This window comes from Equus przewalskii, chromosome 5 (assembly GCF_037783145.1).
Source record: "Equus przewalskii isolate Varuska chromosome 5, EquPr2, whole genome shotgun sequence".
Classification (NCBI taxonomy): Eukaryota; Metazoa; Chordata; class Mammalia; order Perissodactyla; family Equidae; genus Equus; species Equus przewalskii.
Window position 1 is genome coordinate 28190556 of NC_091835.1, and position 23851 is coordinate 28214406.

Here is a 23851-nt window from a genome sequence, read left to right on the forward strand (position 1 = left end):
GTCAATCGTTTCATCTGTAAAATGAAGATGTTAACATCTAGTCTGCTCACCTCCTAGCCTGGTCCTGGAGACCCCCTGACCCCTCTTCTCTCACTGTCCACATCCGTTCTCCCTCCACAATGGCTCTAGTGACTGTGAACGCCCTTCTTCATGAATGGTCTTTGAACCCTGAGCCTTGCCTTTTTCAATCATGCCATTAAGTATGCCTTTCCCTGCAAAGAGATTATCCTCCTCCCTAACCCCCTTTCCAGCCTAAAAGCTTTCTCTCATGGTCCCCAACAAAGTGATTTCACTTTCCTTTGAATTCCTGTACCCCAAACCCTCAGTATCTTATGTATTTTTATTACCCCCATTAAACTGCAAACTCCTTTTGCGAGAAAGAACTTTATTCGTTACTGTACCTACCACGCTGTCTTATGGAGAACAGGTGATCAATATATATTTCTCAAATAAATGAATAACAGTTACAAAATACTTGAGTTTTATGGAAATAACACAAGCTCTAAAAGTTTTTTAAATTATATATAGAAATCCCATTCATCCAGTACATACCGGTATGGTCACACTAGTTGTAAAATATTGAAATATTTCCCCACCACTGCCCCTTGCCACTCAAATGCCTTCCACTACCATTGCTGGCCTGGTCTCTCCCTCCCTGGGATCATCTGGATTCCCACGATCTCCCACTAAAGGACTAATGCCTTGCACAGCAGGGAGCCCTCGGGACCTGCTCCAGACACATGGCCAGCACCCACTGCTGGAAGGATCCATTCTGACTGATCAATACCTGGGCAGTGTCACTGTTAAACATTTTGATAAGCACCCCTGATTATAAATAAAGTTTAATTACACAATTTGAAAATGGTGCTTCTCCTCTTCATTGCAAAAATCTCTTAAAAGAGTCGGCAGATTCAGGAACAAAAAGGGAAAATGATACTTTGTCAGTCTCTGGAGATTTAGGGCACATCCATTAGGACTCAATCTTCATGTAAACTAGAAGATATGCAATTTCCCCCCTAGAAAGAAAAAAAATGCAACAGCATAGCAGAAATGAAACATTCATAGTTAATTAACACATTATTAACTCATGATAGGACAAGCGTGGGAAACTTTCCAGGTTGTTCTTCAATTCTTTGTCTATCCATTACCTTAGAGGGGAACAAAACAGGTGACCTGGGAAAATAACCACTAAGCTTCTATTAGAAAACCTCTAAATCAGTGGTTGACAAACTATGAGCCCATGAGCCAAATCCAACTCTGTTTTTGTAAATAAATTTAGTTGGAAAGAGCCACACTTATTCATTCGTGTATTGCCTATGGCTGCTTTTGTGCTACAAGGACAGAGTTGAGTAGTTGCAACAGAGACCACATGGCCCATAAGGCCAAAATATTTACTCTCAGGCACTTTACAGAGAAAGTTTGCCAAATCCTAATCTAAATAATGAGGGAATCACTGACAACCAGAAAGTGACAAAGAGTGGGCATCTAAGGGAGATGCTTAGAAGAAAGAGAAGAGGCAGATGAAATGCAGAAGTCTGCCCAGTTGGGTAAGGTTATGTGGGACAGGTTGCAGAGAGACCTAAGAAAAGACCCAGAGACAGCTAACGAGACATAAGAGGTTATCGGGAGGCAGTTACAGGGAGTGTCCAGTGGTGGCCGGCTGCTTGGACTTGCACACTGCTACAATGGGTAGGGAAGGGGCTGCTTATACGGGCAGGGGGCACAAAGGCTATGTACTTGCCAAGGGGGCTGTCCCTGGTACGACCAGAGTTTCCAGGAACCGTAGTTCACGTGGAGGAACTCTGTGTTCCTTTGTGATGTTCTTTGGGTGAGATAAGGTAAGATCGGGGCTGGCCAGGCCCTAGATTGTTACAAATGCCAGCAGCTCAGCGTCCTGCCCAGAAGGGGGCCAGGAGGACACAGGGTTGCAATAGGGCACGTGGGTTCTTGCTGAGCAAGCAAGGCCCAGGTCCTAGAGTAGAAGATTGGAGGAGGATTTCAAACACAAATTTCACCTAATTCATTATTTTTCAAATGGTTGGGCCTACTGCTGCAGCTGAAATCATCTCAAAAATCCCCTTTGGTATACAATATCACCCCTAACCCAGAAACTCAGCTGGGAAAACTTGCAAGTCTCTCTGCTTTTTTCTCTCCAGTTTCCCCTCTGCAGTTATTATTTTTAAAAATATATTTACTGCTATTTACTAAATGCAAGCTACTGTACCAAAAAAAGAAAGAGGGAAAGAGTGACCCTCACTCCCAGAAAGTTCATGGTCTAAAGTGAAAGTTACAGAGCAAACAATGGCAAAACTGTGTGGCCCTGCTATAAAGCAGGCATGCTCCAAATGCAGTGAAAGCATATGAGAAGCCCTGCAAACCTACCTGGGTGAATCAGTGAAGGCTTTACCAAGTAGGAAAAGGCCGTGAACAGAGGTATTGAAGAATGAGCGGAAGTCTGCCTCGATGATAAAATAGCAGAGGGCAATACAGGCCAGGAACTGCATGTACAAAGCCATGGAGGGAAGATGGAGGATATGAGGTTTGGGGAGCTACTTAGACTTTCATATTGCTGGAGTCTAAATTGTGAGAAAAGCATGGTGTGGTGGGATGGATATTGAAAGATGAGGCTGAAGAGTTAGCCAAGGAGAGCTGCAGCTGAATCCACGAGAGCTTCATACAGCAACAAGAACCCTATGTAAACTCTTTGGGTTTCCGTCACTCAAACACTTCTCTTACCAGCGGTAGTTATCATTTCCATAGGTACACTGGATGTCTTCCCAAGATACCTGAAAGTACACAAACAGATGAAGTGAAGCAGCCAGCTCACATCCGCTAAGCATCCAGAAAGTACAGGGTGCTACAATTTGCCCTCCCTCACTCATCCAGACAAACCCACCCCTAGTAACTCCCAAGACCTGGACCATCTGGTGATAGGGTGCCACGAACATGAAGCCACTTCTAGTATCCCTGTCCCACTGTCTAAACTTGGTTATGCTCAGCCCAGAGTTCTAACTTACACATTTCTGACTCTTCTTGCTTTCCATAAGTTTCCCACAGAGCACGAAGCTGCGGGGCAGTGGGCCCAGAACACCAAAAGCCTAGACACTGAGCTAAGTGGACTTTTACAGAGCTGTGAGCCAGATGAAGACTTCATGCAGAAAAGGACTTTAAACCTCATAAAAGGCCCTCCACACAGAGAGAACAGGACCACATTGAGTCTTGGTGTTGTCTAGGCCTGGGCTCAGAATTTATTAGAGGTGGCTAATCCAAGGCAAGGGGCGATTTTGGATGATGTTCCTTACCCTACAAACATTGGAGTCATTGAAGCAGAACCATTTTCCATCCACAGAATTCCGGATATAGGCACAGTAATGACCAAAGCCAGCCATCCCCACATGGGCAATCACAGCAAAGAGTTCATACTGTCCTCCAGGCTGGAAGGATACAAGGCACAAAATAACTCATCCACCATCCCTCCTCTTCCAATCCTCATCTAGAAGAAGGAAACACTGCTTCATCACACATCCACTCAGTGTACTCTATGGTATGCACTGGTGCTTCAAGGGAACTAGAAAATAGTCCTTGACCTCAAGAATCTCACAGCTAATTAAACCAGAATTATAATGCCATGTTTTATACCAGTTGTATTTACAAGTAAGTTTGGGAAGACCCAACTTTTGCCCCAAAAAGAAGGAACAACCAGCTGAGGAAAGCTCCCCAGGGAAGATAGGCTTGAACTGATCTTGAAGGATGAACAAGATTGGCAGACAAGTTATGGGAATGGGTTATACTTGAATGTGGATCCAGAAATTGCAAAGGCTCAGCAGCATAAAAGAATAGAACATAGTGATGAAATGGAAGTCAGGGAGGGTGCTGGGAAGTCACAAAAGATGAGGCTACAAAGGTCAAGTCAAGAATTAGAACTTTATCCCATGAGTGACTGGGAGCCATTCATCAGAAGGTTTTAAGCAGAGGAGCAACATCATCAGACTTGAGTTTGAGAAACACACTGAAATAACATGGTTTGAAAAATGGATTGAGAGCTCAAGTGAGAAAGAAGCCAATGAGATAAATTAGGGCACCACAATAGTGCAAGCAAGAAATGGTGATAGCCTGATTAATTACTTTCAGCAGTAGTCACTAAAATGATAATTATTTTTTAACGTAATAATTATTAATTAACTTTTAGCATTCGCTATGCATTTGGCTAAGTCTTTACATGTATTATTTCATTTAATATTCACAGCAATCCTATACGCTGAGTGGTAGTACAAATCCTATTTTACAGGGGTGGAATCAGAGCATAGAGAGGAAAGTAATTTACCCAAGGGCCAGAGCTTATAAATACAAGAGGCAGGATTCCAATCCAGACCTGCCTGGCTTCAAAGCCCAAGCTCTTAACCCTACACTATACTGAGGCAGTGAGAGTAAAGGCAAAGATGTGGGGACAGATTTGTGCAAAAATAGGGAGAAATGACTAAAAGTATTTTGTAACTGATTGGATGTGGTAGCGGGAGAAACAAGGAGGAGGCACTATAAGGACGAATCCCAGATTTCTGGCTTGGAAATTAGGAAGATGTTGGTACTATAAAGTTAAATATGGGGCACAGCTGTTTGGGAATGAAAATAATGAATTTGGGGACAGTGTGGCAACATTCAGTAGGAGGTAGATACACTGCTTTGGAGCTTGAGAGTAAGACCTGGCCAGAACATACAGATTTGGAAGTCTTCATCTTGAGGTGATCATGGAAACCATGAGAATTAATGGGAAGACATTTGAAAAATGAGGAGAAAAAGAAATGGAATTAAACTAAATACCAGTAAAAAGGATGGGCATGAAAAAACCCAGCAATGGAGAAAGAAACCTAGGAGAAACCCTGGGAGAGAACCCTAGGGTAGATAGATTTTGAAGGAGAGTAGGATCAATAACAAAGAATACCACAAAAAGATCAAATAAGGGAAAGACCAAAAAGCATCCATTAGATTTGGGAGTAAGTTATTCTACTCCCTCAAATCTAAGAAAGTCAAGATAAGAGACAATTCTCTGTTGAAGGGAATAGTGGTGGGAGAGACAGAGTTTTGTTTTGTTGTTTTTTTTTTTTAAAGATTTTATTATTTCCTTTTTCTCCCCAAAGCCCCCCGGTACATAGTTGTATATTCTTCGTTGTGGGTTCTTCTAGTTGTGGCATGTGGGATGCTGCCTCAGCGTGGTCTGATGAGCAGTGCCATGTCCGCGCCCAGGATTCGAACCAAGGAAACACTGGGCTGCCTGCAGCAGAGCGCGCGAACTTAACCACTCGGCCACGGGGCCAGCCCCGAGAGAGACAGAGTTTTGACTGACTGTGGGCAGGATCTCCATATTAGTCAGGAATACTTTATTCTTTTTTTCTCAATACAGTCAAATAATCTCACCAATCTGAGACTTTAAAACAGAATCCATGAGCCACAGTAGTCACACAGCATGGTACTGGTACAAAAACAGATGCACAGATCAATGGAACAGAATTGAAAGCCCAGAAATAAAACCACACATCTATGGACAGCTAATCTTTGACAAAGGAGCTGAGGGCCTACAATGGAGGAAAGAAAGTCTCTTCAACAAATGGTGCTGGGAAAACTGGACAGCCACATGTAAAAGAATGAAAATCAACCATTCTTTTTCACCATTTACTAAAATAAACTCAAAATGGATCAAAGACCTAAAGATTAGGCCTGAAACAATAAGTCTGCTAGAAGAGAATATCGGCAGCACACTCTTTGACATCAGCTTCAAAAGAATTTTTTCGGACACCATAACCCCTCACATGAGGGAAACAATAGAAAGGATAAACAAATGGGACTTCATCAGGCTAAAGAGCTTCTTCAAGGCAAGGGAAAACAGGATTGAAACAAAAAAACAGCCCACTAAGTGGGAAAAAATATTCACAAGTTATTTATCCGACAAAGGGTTAATCTCCATAATATACAAAGAACTCACACAACTCAACAATAAAAAATCAAATAACCCAATTACAAAATGGGCAGGGGACATGAACAGACATTTCTCCAAAGAAGATATAGGGATGGCCAATAGACACATGAAAAGGTGCTCATCATCACTAATCATCAGGGAAATGCAAATCAAACCTACCCTAAGATATCACCTTACACCTGTTAGAATGGCAAAAATATCCAAAACCAAGAGTGACAAATGTTGGAGAGGCTGTGGAGAAAAGGGAACCCTCATACACTGTTGGTGGGAATGCAAACTGGTGCAGCCACTATGGAAAACAGTATAGAGATTCCTCAAAAAGTTAAGAATAGAAATACCTTATGACCCAGCCATCCCACTACTGGGTATATATCCTAAGAACCTGAAATCAGCAATTTCAGAAGCTCCATGCACCCCTATCTTTATTGCAGCATTATTCACAATAGCCAAGTCATGGAACCAACCTAAGTGCCCAGCAACTGATGACTGGATAAAGAAGTTGTGGTATATATATACAATGGAATACTACTCAGCCATAAAAAAGGACAAAGTTGTCCCATTCACAAAAACATGGATAGACCTTGAGAGTATTATGTTGAGTGAAATAAGCCAGACAGAGAAAGACGACCTCGGTATGACTCCACTCATAGGTGGTAGTTAACGTATGGACAAAGAGAACTGATCGGTGGTTGCCAGGGGAAAGGGGGGTGGGGGGAGGGCACTAGGGGTGAAGTGGTGTAACTACAACTGTAATTTCACAAGGATGTTAACTTTTATAACCTTAATTAAAAAAAATAAAAAATAAAATTAAAATAAAATTAAAAAAACAGGATCCATGAGGGGGGAACAAGGGAGAGCAAATGCAGCTCAGTCACCCAAAAGGGACAGCTCAAATTATTCTCTATTTCCACTTGGGAACTTACACTGGATTTAAAAAACGCAGGGCAATATCTAGATCTAACTATCAGTTTATAAGAAATACAAGGGATAGAGAAACATGTTAAATAACACCAACCAGCCAATTCTGGATATATATAAAAAATCCTTCAACCAAATAAAAATTGCAAGGAAAAGAAAAGGAGGAGAAACATAAAAGAGACTTAACCTAAAAAAAGAAGAAAGGGAGGGAAAGAGGGAGGAAATGAGCTTAAGCAAATTCAAGTCAAGACCTAGAGTCAAACAAACCAAACCACTCAGGACAGTCAGAGAAATCTGAATATTGACTGAAGATTACATAATATTAAGGAATTGTAAGAGGAAATTGATTACGTTGAGAAAAAGAGTGCTTCTTCTTTAGAGAGACATAGTGAAATACTTAAAAATGAAACGGTATGGTGTCCGGGATTTGCTTCAAAATAATCCAGCAAGGGTGGGAGAGAGAAGAGGGTGGAGGTGTAAGTACAGCAAGACTGGCCACGGATTTTCTAGCTGCTGGTGCTGCTCGACAGACCTGGGTCCACAGTAGAACTCCTCACTACTTTCGTACATATTTCAAATTTCCCATAGCAAAGTCTTTTTAAGTGGAAAAAATTTGAGGATATACTTCATCATGTAGGCTGTGCAAGCAGAAATAAGGAAAATGAGAGTCCTATGAAATGCATATGCCCTGAATAGGTAAAGAAACCTTGTTATAATAGGAGCTATTTTATTATCAGGCCTCAATTTTAAAATACCATGGTTCTAGAGCGTGAATAGTAAACAGACCAATGGGACAAAACAGTCCAAAAATGGACCCATGTATATATAAATGGCAATACAGAATTTGCTAAATGTAGCATTTCAAACCTACGGAAAAAGATATTTAAGTCATTTTTTTTCTCAGAATCTCCCAATAAATTATTGGCTCAGGAAAACTGAATTCAACTTTATTTTGATTAAATTTGGCCCAATGAATGGCTACTTTCTTCTTATCCTCAAAGTGGGTATAAGCTGTTTTAAGAAGAAAGTTAGATTGGCACCGTATTTAGAACCCAAGGTTTCATGTTTACCTATGATTATGTGAGCATTACACCTTTTATTTAAAAGCAAGGTTCTGAATTATAGGTTCCTTCCCTCAGTGCTGTGAGGTATATGAGTACAAACACAATATATAGAAATAAAGTCTTTTGAATGTTAAAAGAAAAGAAAAGCAACTACAATCAGCAAATAGTGGTGGTACTGGGGAGAATAACAACCCATCACTGTTATTCAAAAACACACAAGTTTCCATCATTAAAATATTGTTAAAAAATAAAAATATATGAATATATGATATGAATATGTTTCTGTCAATCACACCAAGATGTTTTACTCCCTTTGTGTATCCTGAGCATGGTCAGCAGAGGACATGATTTCTGAAATGAGAGAATGACATCGATCAGACACCCATAAATGCCATCTCTGATGAGTGGGTGACTTCAAGAGCTTAGAGGAAGGGGAGGCAAAATTGAAAAGACATGGTATCTGATGAGATGGAAGACGGAAGAGAGGTGAGGAGCATCTCACCTGTTCCTCAGCATCGCAGAGGTCTTGCTCAGTCAGCAGGACCTGATTTAAATCCAGGCTCTGGGGGAAATAGAATGAGTGGCAGACTTTTTCTGTCTTCATATTCCTGATAGAGAACCGCATGAGGTGAACTGTCAAGGTCTGGGGCAAATGGGTCAGTTGCAAGACCTGAAAAAGCAAGATCACTGTAGAGATGACGTCCTAAGGCACTTGAAATGGGTAGATTCAAATAAATACCAGGGCTAATGGTATATTCTTCTTCCCAAAAAGAGTGAAGCAGAAAGTTTAGGGCTCCTGTTTGCTGAATCTCTTGAGTTCTCTCACAGAAGGCACGAGCAGCCCCAGGGTTCTGCACAGGTGGCAGAGCCCAAGGCAACTACAGAGTCTGCTCTAGGGAGCTAGTCTAGCCCGGAGGGAAAAACTCTGCCCACTGCTCTTGGATCTTCTCCTCTTGTCCTTCAAAGGCTCTGTCCCCCTCAGTGATGAGAAGCACACCCACAGCTCCGGAAATCAGAAGCCCCAGGATCCCAGCTACTAGCCTGATGTGGATTCCCTCCCTCAATCAGCAGGAGGCGCCCTGGGGGCCTGTGTGAAGACTCTATCAGGAAAGCCACTGGAAATCCCCCAGCAAGCCCACACGAGGGAAGTATCTGCTTTCAGGGCGTGAGTACCTGTTTCCTACAGGTCTTCTTCCCACAGTGCTCACAGAAGAACTTGCTTTTGTTTGACAACTCCCTGGGCTGGAAGAAACAGCGAAGCGCATCCTCCTGTCCCAGGAGAACACGGAAAAGGCAGGGTTGGTATTTCCCACCTAGAGTACAACCCCGTGCCCTGCAGATGGGGATTTAACTCTTTCTTCTGGTTCTCTCCACGTCCCCCTTAACGTCTGGCCCAATGTGGCTTACATGGCAGGATCTCAAAAAGTACCTACTGATTGGAGGGAAAAAACAGGAAGGGACACTTGTTAAGGGCATAGTGTGAGGAAAGGGGAAGTAGGAGAAAAAACTTTTTTTTTTTTAATAAAAGGGGAACTTAGCCAGAGCCATGCAAAGGAAATAGAAATTATTTTTTAAAACCCACGGGTGGATTACAGAAGAAGAGGGCACCAGCAACACTGGGTTGTGTGGGAACAGCAAATTCACCAAGACAAACCCTCACCAGTGTCTTCAAGGGCTTTGAGTCCATATCAAAAAGAGAAAGGGGGAGGGTCAGCATGCTACTGTTTCTGCTACTCTCCAGGGTACAGTCGAGGCAAACCAAGGACTCCTTCATCTGGATTGTATACAGGGCCTGCAGCCTCTGTACCTGCAAGAGAGAGGAGGGGAGAGGTAGGAAGAGTATAAAGCCATAAATAAACCAGGTCAGGCCAACTTCCAGAAGCTGGAGCCACTAGCCAGAAGTTTCAAAAATGGCAGCCACTAATGCTCTTTGCTCTACTCAAAAAGGTGCAAAACAATAACAGTGGTAATGTTATGGAATTGTGATAAGCCTTTTATGTGGATTTTCTCTTTTAATCCTCTCCACACATTACTTTAATAAGAGCTGAATGAGTTAAATGAGCAGCATCTTAAACTTTTGAGTTCTCTAGTTCTAGGATCTTACCAAGTCGACATCAGTGATTTGGTCCCTAATCAGGTTCCAGACTGTGAGGTAGAGTTGAGCAGCATCATGCTGGACAAACACTGGCCAAAGAGAAAAGTAACAGCCCAATTAGTGAGGTCACCAGGGACACCTCAAGAACGTTCGCCCCAGCTACCTAGATGCATGTTGAGCACTCATCACTCTGTCTTTTCCTAGCGACAAATAAAAATGGCAAGCAATAGGATATATTGGAGTATATGACGAAGCCATTTGGTATAAACCTAATTCAGCCTGACTTTGTTTTTTCCAAAAGGGCCTGACTGTGGCTATTGAGCACGCATTGTATATCTGCTTAGACATTTCCTATGGCAAGAACAAAGGCCCTGAGATAAAGGTGCAACTTCCCCCCACATTGGCATTTCCTTGGGGATGGGCATCTTTCCTTAGGCTAGGAACTGATTGCTGCACTCACCTTTGACCACCCAGCTCACCTGTGACCAGTCAGCTGGAGACAACGGACTGCCACCCTGCTGTGTTCACTGAGACAGCAGACCTACCTGCTGTTTACATCAATTGCTGTGCCGACAGAGCAGTCTCGCGACTATTGTAAAAGGGACATTTCAATCCTACATGAAACATCCTCTCTGGGGGTACATAACCACTCTGTGCACCCCACTTCTTTGCTACCCTTTCTTCCTTCGGGAACAAAGGCCCCGAGTTATAATCCTCAGATTTAAGCTCAGAATAAACTCTCCCAAATGTTCATTTATAGATTGGTTATGGATTATTTTCGTCGACACTAGTCTTCCCCCTCTTTTCAGGCTAAGCTTCTACTAGGTGCTAAAAATGAAAACTAAGCTTGGTGTTGATTTTTTAAAACTCTTCTTAAAACTTAAAATCTAGTCCCACTGCATCACACAAGTTTCCTGTCCTCTGACCTGCCACCCACCCCTACTGGCCCTCACTGTAGGACCCAGCTAGATAAAACCAATAGTCAGCATGGATTCTCTCCCACGTTTACACCAAGCCAATACTCTAACTGACTCCTATAGCTACTCCTTTCTCTGTACATTTATGCATTTTCTTTATTCACCTCCCTAAAAATTGAGCGGTTTCCCAGTACTCATATCTGAGCCAGTTCTTCCCCAAAGGCTTCTAGGAGAACAAGAAGGGAAGAGACTGTCTCAGCATCAGACGATTTTAGCTAAGAGGAGGCAAGAATTAAGCAGTGATTTCTACATATGTTATATAAGTAAATGCAAGGCTAAAAGTGTTGTGTACAGATATAAATGAATTTGTGTTGTTCAAAAGAAATCTAGTAAGACAAACAAAATGAAAACACGCTGAGGACTGTTTTACAGAATAGCACGTGTCTGCCAAAACGCAAAGACATTGAAGGAAAAGGCGGTTATTGTAAATGTACTAAATATTCACATCTGCTATCTCAACACCATTTTGTTTCCTTCAGGATACTTATCACAATTTGTACTTAATGTTTTGGGGGGCGTTTCTTTTGTTCCATTTTTCTTGTGGCCCATCTCTCCTTTAAATTGTAAGCCCCATGGAGGTAAAGACTCTTATCAGTCGTTTTGCCTTATCTAAAGCACCAGAACAATACCTGGCACATAATAGGTGAAAATTATATATCAGTTGAATGGATTAATTAATTCATATTCTAAAATAATCCCCAAACTTAGAGACAAACAGGCTAGAAGCAGGGCTGATGCTGTCCCTAGGGAATTATTTACAGAAGGCTGCCTGCCACAGAGCCACCACTGGACAGAAAGGAAGTGGGATCACCTTGCCACGTGAACACATTTTGCCTTATCTGACCATAACAGAACTAAGAGTCCCAATTCATCTAAGAAATACAAGACACTTGCCCAACCCATAATTTAATTAACACCTGCTGTGTGCAAGGCATTGCACATGGCAGAGAGAGTTCCTGTCCCCAAGAAACCTACATTCTAATGGAGGAAAAGCATCCATACACAGTCAGCCCTCCATATCTGCAGGTTCCACTGCTACAGATTCAACTGTCGGCTGGAAGACCTACAACGGCCGTGCCTGTACTGAACACGTACGGACCTCTTTCTCTGTCATTATTTCCTAAACAATACAGCATAACAGCCATTTACGTTGCATTAGGTATTATAAGTAATCTAGAGATGATTTAAAGTGTATGGGAGGATGTGCATAGGTTATATGCAAATACTAAGGCATTTTATGTAAGGGAGTTGAGCATATGTGGATTTGGGTATTGATGGCAGGGGGGTCCCAAACCAATCCCTTGTGGATATTGAGAGACAACTGTAATCATAATTCAAAGAAGAATAAGAAACATTTCCTAAGGTATACAAACTGCTATGGAAAGCTAAAGGAAGGTGAGAATACAACTGGAATGGTAGAGTGAGGGTCTCAGTAAATCCACCCCTCCATAAAAGCAATAAAAATTCTGGCAAAAATTGTCAAAATCAATTTCTTCAGGATTCTGGAAATTAGCTAAAAGTTTATAAAACTCTACAGAATATTTATTCAAAAAACCTAAGTAAGAAGAGCAGGGTTTGAGCCTTTTTCAATTTGGCCTATTCCCATTTCCTTCTTCCCAGCTCTGTGGTAGCCCTGAAAACTGGAAACCTTGCAACCACCAGAGGGGGCAGACTGGGACTGAGCTCTTCAAAAAGTCTCATCCCAAGAGCATTTTCATTATGTTTCTGTCTTACAGCTCTGTGGAAATGCCCCATTCGAAGGAGACTGTCATTATTTGACCAGACTCAGAGCTCAAAGCCCTCTCCCAGTGCGTTTGCAGAAAACAATCAGTGACAATTAATATCTCAGTTACCTAAGGCTACAATACCAGTTGGGGCAAAAAAGAGCCCAGCCAAAAACTTAAAAGAAAGATCTGGGGAATGAGATGTCCATAGAGGACTTTTTAAAGCTCTGACATATTCCTGGTGATCTAGAAGGCCATTTGCATGCCCAGGAGAGACTGGAGAGGGCCCAATCTCTTCACCTCCGGCTGACTTTGAGGCTCTGCAAAAGCAAAAGTGAAGGCTAAAAGTGTCATATACTGCCTGAGCTCTGAAGGTGTGCCACAGTAGACACACAGAGCCCCTCAGCAAAGACCAGAAAACGTACTGTTCAAAGAATTTAAAGAAATCTCTGACCAATCATTAGCTGACATGAAGCTAACCAAACAGAAACTTCAGTGACCACACACTACAGGAAATACAGACTTTACAGAATTAGTCCAGGAGAGTCACTAAACAAAGAGCAACAACAACAAACCCTGTTGTAGGGGTTTCTGATTTTCACTGTTGCCACATTATATTATTTAAAAAGTTTAGTTTTTAACAAAAAAATTACAAGACACACAATGAAACAGAAAAGTATGGCCCACACACAGGAAAAAAAGCAATCAGTAGAAACTATCACTGAGAGGAGCCAGGTGTTAGCCTTACTAGACAAAGACTTTAGATTAGTTCTTTGAACATATTATAATAACCAAAGAAAATCATGTCAAAATAACTAAACTATGAAAATAATGTCTCACCAAATAAAGAATATCAATAAAGAGAAAAAATTATTTTAAAGGACCAAATAGAAATTCTTGAGTCGAAAAGTACAACAGAAATGAAGAGTTCATAGAGGTGGTCAACAGCAGATTTGAGCTGGCAGAAGACAGAATCATCAAACTTGAAAATAGGTCAATTGAGATTATATGGTGTGAAAAATGAAAGAAAAATGAACGAGGAAAAATAAACAGAGTGTCCATTAGTTCAGTGATGAATTCCACCAAACATCTATGGAAGAAATTATACCAATTCTCAAAATCTCTTCGTAAGATAGAAGCAGAAGGAATATTTCCTAACTCATTCTACAAGGCCAGAATTACCTTAATACCAAAATCAAAGACATTACAAGAAAGGAAACTACAGATCAATATCTCTCGTGAACATAGATGCAAAAATCCACAAGAAATATTAGCAAATAGAATTGAACAAAATACAAAAATAATTATACACCACTACCAAGTGAGATTTATCCCAGGTATGGAAGACTAATTCAATATTTCAAAACCAATTAATGTAATCCGTCACATCAACAGGCTAAAAAGAAAATGTACATGATCATATTATTAGATAAAGAAAAAGTATTTGACAAAGCCCAACACCCATTCATGATTTAAAAAAAACAAAACAAACAAAAAAAAAACCTCTCAGCCAACTAGCAACTGAGAACTAGGAACTTTCTAAGTTTGATAAGTAACATCTTCATAAAACCTACAGCTAACATAACACTTAATGGTGAGAAACTAGAAGCTTTTCCACTAAGATCAGGAAAAAGATAAGAATGTCTCCTCTCACCATGCCTTTTCAACATCATATCGGAAGTCTTAGCTAATGCAGTAAGACAAGAAGAGGAAATAAAAGGTATACTTACTGGAAAGGAAGAATTAAGAACGTCCTTGTTTGCAGATGACATGATCATACAGGTAGAAAATCCAAAAGAATTAACCAAAAACTCCTGGAACTAATAACTGATTATAACAAGGTTGCAGGATACAAGGTAAATATATAAAAGTCGACCACTTTCCTACATATCAGCAATGAACCAGTGGAATTTTAAATTAAAAACACAATATAATTTCATTAGAACCCATGAAGATGAAATACTTAGGTATAAATCTAACCAAATATATACAATATCTATATAAGAGAAGCCACAAACTCTGATGCAAGAACTCAGAAGAACTACATAAATGGGGAGATACTCCATGTTCATGGATAGGAATACTCAATATTGTCAAGGTGTCAATTCTTTCCAACTTGATTTATACACTTAATGCAATTCCAATCAAGATCCCACCAAGTTATTTTGTGGATATTGACAAACTGATTACAAAGTTTATTTGGAGAGGCAGAAGACTCAGAATAGACAACACAGTATTTAAGGAAAAGAACAAAGTCAGAGGACTAATTTTGAACGCACTACAAAGCTTCAGTGATCAAGACAATGGGGTATTGAAAAAGAACAGAAAAAATAGATCACTGGAACAGAATAGACTGCCCAGAAATACACCTGCATAAACAATGTCAACTGCTTTTTGACAAAGAAGCAAAGGCAATACAATGGAGCAAAGGCAGTCTTTTTATCTAATGCTGTTGGAACACCTGAACATCAACATGCAAAAAAATGAATCTAGACACCAACCTTACATCCTTAAAGAAAACTAATTCAAAATGGATCACAGACCTAAATGTAAAATGCAAAACTATAAAACTCCCAAAGACAATATAGGAGAAAATCTAGATGATCTTGGGTTTAGTGATTACTGTTTAGATACAACACCAATGCACAATCAACAAAGGAAAGAACAGATAAACTGGACTTCATTAAAATTAAAAATTTCTGCTCTGTAAAAGACATTGTCAACAGCATGAGAAAATAAGCCACAGACTGAGAGAAAATATTTACAAAAGACAAATCTGATACCGGTCTGTTATCCAAAATATACAAAAAACTCTTCAAACTCAACAGTAAGAAAACAAACATCCTGATTAAAAAATAGGTAAGAAACTTGAACAGACACTTCACCTAAGCAGATATAAAGATGGCAAATAAGCATATGTAAAGATTCTCAGCATCATATGTCATTGTGGAATTGCAAATTAAAACAACAACAAGATACCTCCACACACCTATCAGAATGGCCAAAATCCAAAACACTGACAACATCAAATGCTGGTGAGGACAGGGAGAACAGATACTCTCACTCACAGCTGGTGAGAAACCAAAATGGTACAGCCACTTTGGAAGGCAGTTTGGTGGTTTCTTAACAAAACTAAACATACTCTGACGATAGGATCCAGCAATGGCACCACTTAGTATTTATTCGAAGGAGTTAAAAACTTATCTTCATACCAAAACCTGCACACACATGTTTACAGCAGCTTTATTCACAATTGTTAAAACTAGGAAGCAACCAAGATGTCCTTCAGTAGTCAAAAGGATAAACCATGGTCCATCCAGACAATGGAATATTATCCAGTGTTAAACAGAAGTGAGCTGGAGAGGATTCTAGGAACATGGAGGAGTAGGAAGCACCAGGAAGCTGTCTCCCCAAGTAGACAACAATTGCACTGGCAGAATCTGTCTAATATAATTACTTTGGAACTCTGGAGTCCACTGAAGGATTGCAACTTCCAGGGGAAGTCTTGGACGATAAATTGTGGTTTATTCCCATCAATATCAGCTCTTAGCACAGCAACAGAAACCTACCCATCTCCCACACCCAACCACGTGGCAGGCAGTTGTGCACATGCTCTGGGGGAAGCTGTACACACAGCATGTCAAAGCTGGGGTGGGGAAAAAAGAATTTTTCCCTCCAAATATTGAGTATCTGTGCTCTGGTCGTTATTTGATGCTTATGATCACAGAGATGCAGACAAAGAGGCAGCCATTGTAGCTGGACCTCCCCACATTGTTGAAAGACCCTCTCCCTCTGGCTCAAGTGACTCCCAGGGCATTTAAGGGGCCAGTGTCCCAATTTTTCCCCCTTCATTTTTCACTTTTCCCCTTTCAAGTGGCAGACATTAAAGACGAGGACATCCAAAAGCAATTTCATATACAGGAAAATTAGAAGTTGACCATGCATGCAATGGGAATGGCTCAAAAAGACCAGGGAAGACATTAAGTTTACACCTCAAGCTGATCCTTGGCACAGAGACAGTCTACAACAATCAAAAAACCAAAAATCAACAAAGAAAAATAATGACAAAAAACAGCAAATCCTGGATAAGGGGGAGAATCTGATTTCCAGAGTTGCTACACTACTAGATTCAAATGTCCAGTGTTTAACAAAATATAACAAGGCATACAAAGAAACAGCAAAGTATGACACATTCAAAGCAAAAAAAAAAAAAAAATCAACAGAAACTGCCTCTGAAAAAGATCCAATGGCAAACACACTAGACAAAGACTTTAAAACAACTGTCTTAAAGATACTTAAAGAACTAAAGAAAGACATGGAGAAAGTCAAGAAATTGACATTTGAACAAAATGGAAAGACCAATAAAGAAATAGAAAACCTAAAAACAAACAAAAAGAAATCTGGAGGTGAAAAGTACCATAACTGAAATGAAAAATTCATTACAGATATTCAAAGGAAGATTTGAAAAGGTAGAAGAAAGAATCAGTGAACTTGAAGAGAGGACAATGGAAATTATTGAGGCCATGGAACAGAAAGAAAAAGGACTGAAAGAAAGCCAACAGAGCCCAAAGAACCTGTGGGACACCAACAAGCTGACAAAATATGCATTGAGGGACTCCCAAAAGAAGTACAGGGAGAGGAAGGGCAGAGAGAATATCTGAAGAAACAATGGCTGAAAACATCCCAAATTTGATGAAAGACATGAATATAAAACACACAGAAGCTCCACAAACTCCAATAAGATAAACTCAAAGAGACCCACCCCAAGACATGGTACAATCAGATTTTCAAAAACAAAAAAAAAAAACAAATCTAAAAGCAGCAAAAGAGAGGCAAATCACCACATATAAGGTGTCCTCAATAAGATTATCTTCAGATGTGTCATCAGAAACTGTGGAAGCCAAAAAACAGTGAGCCAATATATTCAAAGTGTAAAATAAAAACTATCAACCAAGAATCCTGTATCTGGCAAAACTGTCCTTCAAAAGTGAGGGAGAGGAAGAGTGACATCAGCATCATGGCAGAGTGAATTCTACCCTTAGTCTCTCCCCTCTAAGACACAACTAAAAGGACATTCATAAACCAAGAGACGACATTCACACAACACAACAGGAATCTGAGAGATCCACACAGTCATACGTCTGAAGGTGGGGGTGCTGGTTCATCCCACGAAGCAGTGGAAGGAGGTAAGGAGATCTCTTTTCCCTCTAGAGAGGAAGCGATATAGGGAGCAGGATCTAGCACAGCAGCTGGGGCACAACACTGAGAGGAGAAGGGGGAAAAGGCAGCCCTCTGCAAGAAAGCTTGTGCTCACAGAGTTGCCTCCCAGCACACGGGAAAGTTCCAGACTGAGGCAGCTAAGCAATTGAGGGGTGTCCACACCAATCAGAGCAGCCCAAGTTCGAAGACAGTGAGTACAGAGTGGGGGCATGTGGGATTGCGCATGCAAACCCCCCCCCCCAACCTGAGGCATCAGCTAAGCCGGTTGGCCAGACAAGGGGATCCCTGCCAGAGTGCCTGCCCATACATGCATAAAGCAGGCAGGCAAACACAGACTGGTCCTGTCAGCACAGCTTCAAAGGACAGGCACAGCTGCCAGGGATCGCAGTGGGCTCAGAATACAGAGCTCCTGCCCCTACTCCAGTGGCAGCAGGTGCAATGTGCAACCAGATACTACCACCATGTGATGGCACAAGTCCAACCCATCAAAGAGCGTGAACACTCCTGACCAGGACAATGACAAGTACCCAAAAATCAATCCTAAATCAGAGAAATTTACAATCTAAATGACAAAGAATTCAAAATAGTTATCACAACAAAATCAGTTACACAAAACTCAGAATGACAGCTCAATGAAATCAGGAATAAAATTAATGAACAGAGGAAATTCTTCACAAAAAGAAAGTGCACTACAAAAAATCAATTTAAAACGAAGACAGGGATGCAGGAAATAAGGGACAAAAAAGCTATAGGGCATATAGAAAACCAACAGCACAATGACAGAAGTCCTGCCTTATCAGTAATTATTTTAAAATTTGAATGCATTAAACTCTCCAATCAAAAGACAGAGATTGGCAAAATGGATAAAAACACATGACCCAACCATGTGCCGTCTATAAGAGACTGATTTGAGATCCAAAGACACAAAGAGATGGAAAGTGAAAGGATGAAAAAAAATATGCTAAGCAAATAGTAACCCAAAGAGAGCAGCAGTGGCTATACTAACATCAGATCTTTAGCTAAGTGGACTAAGAAAAAAGAGAGAAAACTCAAATTACTAAAATTAGACATGAAAGTGGTGACATTATTATCAATTCCACAAAAATAAAAAGGATAAGAGACTACTATGAACAATTGTACACCAAAAAATTCGATAACCTAAACGAAATGGAAAAATTTCTAGAAAAACAAAACCTACCAAGACTAAATCATGAAGAAACAGAAAATGTGATAGACATATACCTGGTCAGGAGATTGAATCAGTAATCCAAAATGTCCCAACAAAGAAAAGTCATGGTGCTGATGGCTTCGCTGGTGAATTCTACCAAACATATAAAAAGAGCTAATATCAATCTTGCTCAAACTTTTCACGAAAAGAGAATAGGAGAAAACACTTCCTGATTCATTTTATAAGGCCAGCACAACCCTGATACCAAAGCCAGACAAAGATAGTACAAGAAAAGAAAACTAAAGACCAGTATCCCTTACGAACATTGATGCAAAAATCATCAACAAAATTTAGGAAACAGAATTCAGCAGCATATTAAAAGGATTATACAGCAACAAGTGGGATTGATTCCTGGAATGCAAAGATGGGTGAACATATGAAAATCAATCAATGTAATATGCCACATCAACAGAACAAAGGAGAAAAAAACACATGATCATCTCAATTGGTGCAGGAAAAGCATTTGACAAAATTCAACACCTTTTCATGATAAAAACAACCAACAAATCAGAAGAGAGGGAAACTATGACAACATATAAAAGCCACATGTGACAAACCCACAGCAAACATCATACTCAATTGTAAAAGATAGAAAGCTTTTCCTTAAGAAGAGGAACAAGGCAAGGATGCCCACTTTCAAAGCTTCTATTCAACATAGTACTGGAAGTTCTAGCCAGAGCAATTAGACCAGAAAAAGAAATAAAAGGCATTCAAATTGGGAAAGGAAAAGAAAAATTATCTCTGTTTACAGATGATATAACCTTATATGTTAAAAAAATAGGGGCCGGCCGGGTGGTGCAGCAGTTAAGTTTGCACGTTCCGCTTCTCGGTGGCCCAGGGTTCGCCGGCCCGGATCCCGGGTGCGGACATGGCACTGCGTGGCATGCCATGCTGTGGTAGGCGTCCCACATAGAAAGTAGAGGAAGATGGGCATGGATGTTAGCTCAGGGCCAGTCTTCCTCAGCAAAAAGAGGAGGATTGGCAGTAGTTAGCTCAGGACTAATCTTCCTCAAAACATAAATAAATAAATAAAGACTCAACAAAAAAGCTTTTAGATCTAATAAATGAAATAAAAAATAGCAGGATACAAGGTCAACAAAAATCAACTGCATTTTCTATACGTACAGGAACAATAAACAATCTGAAAAGAAACACACACACACAAATCCACTTATAATAGCATCAAAAAGAATGAAATACTGGAGACAGAGCAAAATGGTGGGGTGAGCTGACCCGGGATTCTCTCCCCTCCAAAATACAACAAAAGATTGGAAGAACTGAATTTCAGAGAATAAACATAATGCCAGCTCGTTAGAGACCTACAATACCAAGAAGGCTGAGATCATAACCTTGCTTACAGCCTCGGAGGCGCTGGAACGGTAGGAGAGAACATTGCTCCCTCCCCTAGAGTCTGCGATCGCTGCGGCGCGGGTCGGGAAGGAGCGGGGGAGGGGCCACGCGACCGGGGGATCATCCAGGACTCCTGCCGCTGATTCAGTGGAGACCCGCTGACAGAGGGGAAAGCTTCCGTCCGCGGGGCCCCTATAAATCAAGGGCCTCGGGAGACCAGAGAACAGAACTGATCTGAATCCAGACTGGCGTGTGTGAGTAACAGCCCCACCCCCACAGCAAAGCCGGTGGGCGCAGCCATCTTGCCCCAAGGCGGAGAGCTAACACGCCGCTCTCGACCCCCATCTAGTGGCGACAGGCTGTAACTGCAACTGAATTCTACCACCATGAGAAAAAACTGCTCCTCTACCATCCAGCAATTTATAAAAGCCCCAGACCAGAAGGAAAACAATAAAAACACAGAATTAAGTCCTGAGGACTTGGAATTAGGTAAACTAAGTGATAATGAATTCAGAGCAGCTATAATCAAAAAACTCAAGGAGGTAGAGAGAAAGATAGAGAAACAAGACGAGTTCTGGAGTTACTTCACAAAAGAGATTGAAATCATAAAGAAGAATCAAACAGAATTACTTGAGATGAAAAACACAATGGACCAGATAAAACAGAATACGGATTCCCTGAATGCCCGTGTAGACAACATAGAGGAGAAAATTAGCATAATCGAGGACAGACAGGCTGAATGGCGCCAGACAGAGGAAGAAAGAGAACTAAGAATTTAAAAAAATGAGGAAAATCTCCGAGAGATAATGGATCCAATGAGGCGTAAGAACATAAGGATCATAGGAATTCCAGAGAATATGGAAAAGGAAAATGGAGCAGAAAGTGTGCTTAACGAAATTATTGAAGAGAACTTCCCAAATCTAGGGATCAACGGAGAAATGTGTGTAGAGAAGAGTTTTAGATCTCCTAGATTTGTCACTGTAAAAAGAGCTACCCCAAGGCACATAGTAGTAAAGTTGGCAAATAGGAATGATAAGGAGAGAATACTCAGGGAAGTAAGGAAAAAAAAGAGAATAACCTATAAAGGAGCCCCTATCAGACTGTCAGCGGATTTCTCTACAGAAACCCTACAAGCTAGGAGAGAATGGAGTGATATATTCAAAGCTTTAAAGGATAAAAACCTTCAGCCAAGAATACTCTATCCAGCAAGAATTTCCTTCAGATATGAGGGAGAAATTAAATCTTTTCCAGACAAACAAAAATTAAGGGAATTTGTAACTAAAAGCCCTCCATTACAAGAAATCCTCAAGAAGGCTCTCATACTTGAAAAAAGAAAAAAGGGAGAAAGGGGACACAATCCACAGACTAGGGAGACTGATGGATAGAACCAGAACAGGATAGCAAATATTCAATTATGGCATTAGGGTAAAGGTAAGGAAACTACCAAAACAAGGACGATCTTAGCACTCTAACTACAAATGAATAAGACGAGTTGGAATAAAAAATGAAAATAATTATTTAGGAGGGGAAGAGCAAAGGGTCTAAATCAGTATTGGTCAAGTAGGTAGGAGACCACCAGAGAATAGACTATATTATACACGAGATTCTAAATACAAACTTCAAGGTAGACACTAAAATAAAGTACAGAACAGAGTCACAAATCATAAATAAGGAAAAATCTAAGAAACCCAGCATAAGAAATTGCAGTATTAAATGGGTAGGCTAAAGCACACAGGAAAAGAAACACAGGAAAACAAGATAATGAGCAACAGATTGACAGCATTAAGTCCACATGCATCAATCATCACTCTCAATGTAAACGGATTGAACTCTCCAATAAAAAGACACTGAGTGGCAAAATGGATTAAAGAACACAATCCAACAATTTGTTGCCTCCAGGAAACACACCTCAGCCCCAAGGACAAACACAGACTCAGGGTGAAGGGGTGGAGGACAATACTTCAAGCAAATAGCAAGGAAAAAAAGGCAGATGTTGCAATTCTCATATCAGACCAAGTGGATTTCAAAATAAGACAGGTAAAGAGAGACACAGAGGGACAATATATAATGATCAAAGGGACACTTCATCAAGGAGAAGTAACGCTTATAAATATCTATGTACCCAACACAGGAGCACCAAGAGTCATAAAGCAACTATTAACAGACCTAAAGGAAGATGTTAAAAACAACACAATAATAGTAGGGGACCTCAACACCCCACTCACATCAATGGACAGATCATCCAGACAGAAAATCAACAAGGAAATAGTGGAGCTAAATGAAAAACTAAAACAATTGGACTTAATAGACATATATAGATCACTCCACCCTGAAGGAGCTGAATACACATTCTTCTCAAGTGCACATGGAACATTCTCTAGGATAGACCACATGTTGGGAAACAAGGCAAGCCTCTACAAATTTAAAAAAATTGAAATAATAACAAGCATCTTCTCAGATCATAGTGCTATAAGGCTAGAAATTAATTACAAGAAAAAAGCTGAGAAAGGCACAAAGATGTGGAAACTAAACAACACACTATTGAACAAGCAATAGATCATTGAAGAAATTAAAGAAGAAATAAAAAAATACCTGGAAACAAATGAAAATGATAGCATGCCATACCAACTCATATGGGATACAGCAAAAGCTGTATTGAGAGGAAAATTCATCGCAATACAGGCACATCTTAACAAACAAGAAAAATCCCAAATAAGCAACCTTAAAGCACACCTAACTGAACTAGAGAAAAAAGAACAAATGAAGCCCAAAGTCAGCAGAAGGAGAGAAATAATAAAAATCAGAGCAGAAATAAATACTATTGAAATGAAAAAGGCAGTAGAAAAGATCAATGAGACAAAGAGCTGGTTTTTTGAGAAGATAAATAAAATTGACAAACCACTAGCCAGACTTACAAAGAAAAAAAGGGAGAAAGCTCAAATAAACAAAATCAGAAATGAGCGAGGAGAAATAACAACAGACTCTGCAGAAATACAACAGATTATAAGAGAATACTACAAAAAACTATATGCCAACAGAATGGATAACCTAGAGGAAATGGATAAATTCTTGGACTCCTACAATCTCCCAAAGCTCACTCAAGAAGAGGCAGACAATTTGAACAGACCAATCACAAGGAAAGAGATTGAAACAGCAATCAAAAACATCCCAAAGAATAAAACCCCAGGACCAGATGGCTTTCCTGGGGAATTCTACCAAACTTCCAGAGAGGATTTAATACCTATCCTTTTCAAGCTATTCCAAAAAATTAGGGAAGATGGAACACTTCCTAACACATTCTATG

The 23851-nt window shown here is 40.4% G+C and overlaps 1 protein-coding gene across 2 annotated transcripts in view; it reads right to left on the reverse strand.

Annotated features, from left to right (window-relative positions):
• Positions 1-368: 368 nt before the first annotated feature.
• Positions 369-23851, reverse strand: part of USP18 (ubiquitin specific peptidase 18) — a 59948-nt gene continuing 36465 nt past the window's right edge. For both annotated transcript variants that reach the window (XM_070618874.1, XM_070618873.1), the window contains 7 exons: positions 10058-10137; positions 9614-9760; positions 9127-9222; positions 8456-8623; positions 3303-3434; positions 2737-2786; positions 369-1016 (listed from right to left, as the gene is read on the reverse strand). In XM_070618874.1, coding sequence (XP_070474975.1) covers positions 971-1016; positions 2737-2786; positions 3303-3434; positions 8456-8623; positions 9127-9222; positions 9614-9760; positions 10058-10137 — 719 coding nt within the window. In that variant the 3' untranslated portion in view covers positions 369-970. The remainder of the gene's footprint in view (positions 1017-2736; positions 2787-3302; positions 3435-8455; positions 8624-9126; positions 9223-9613; positions 9761-10057; positions 10138-23851) is intronic.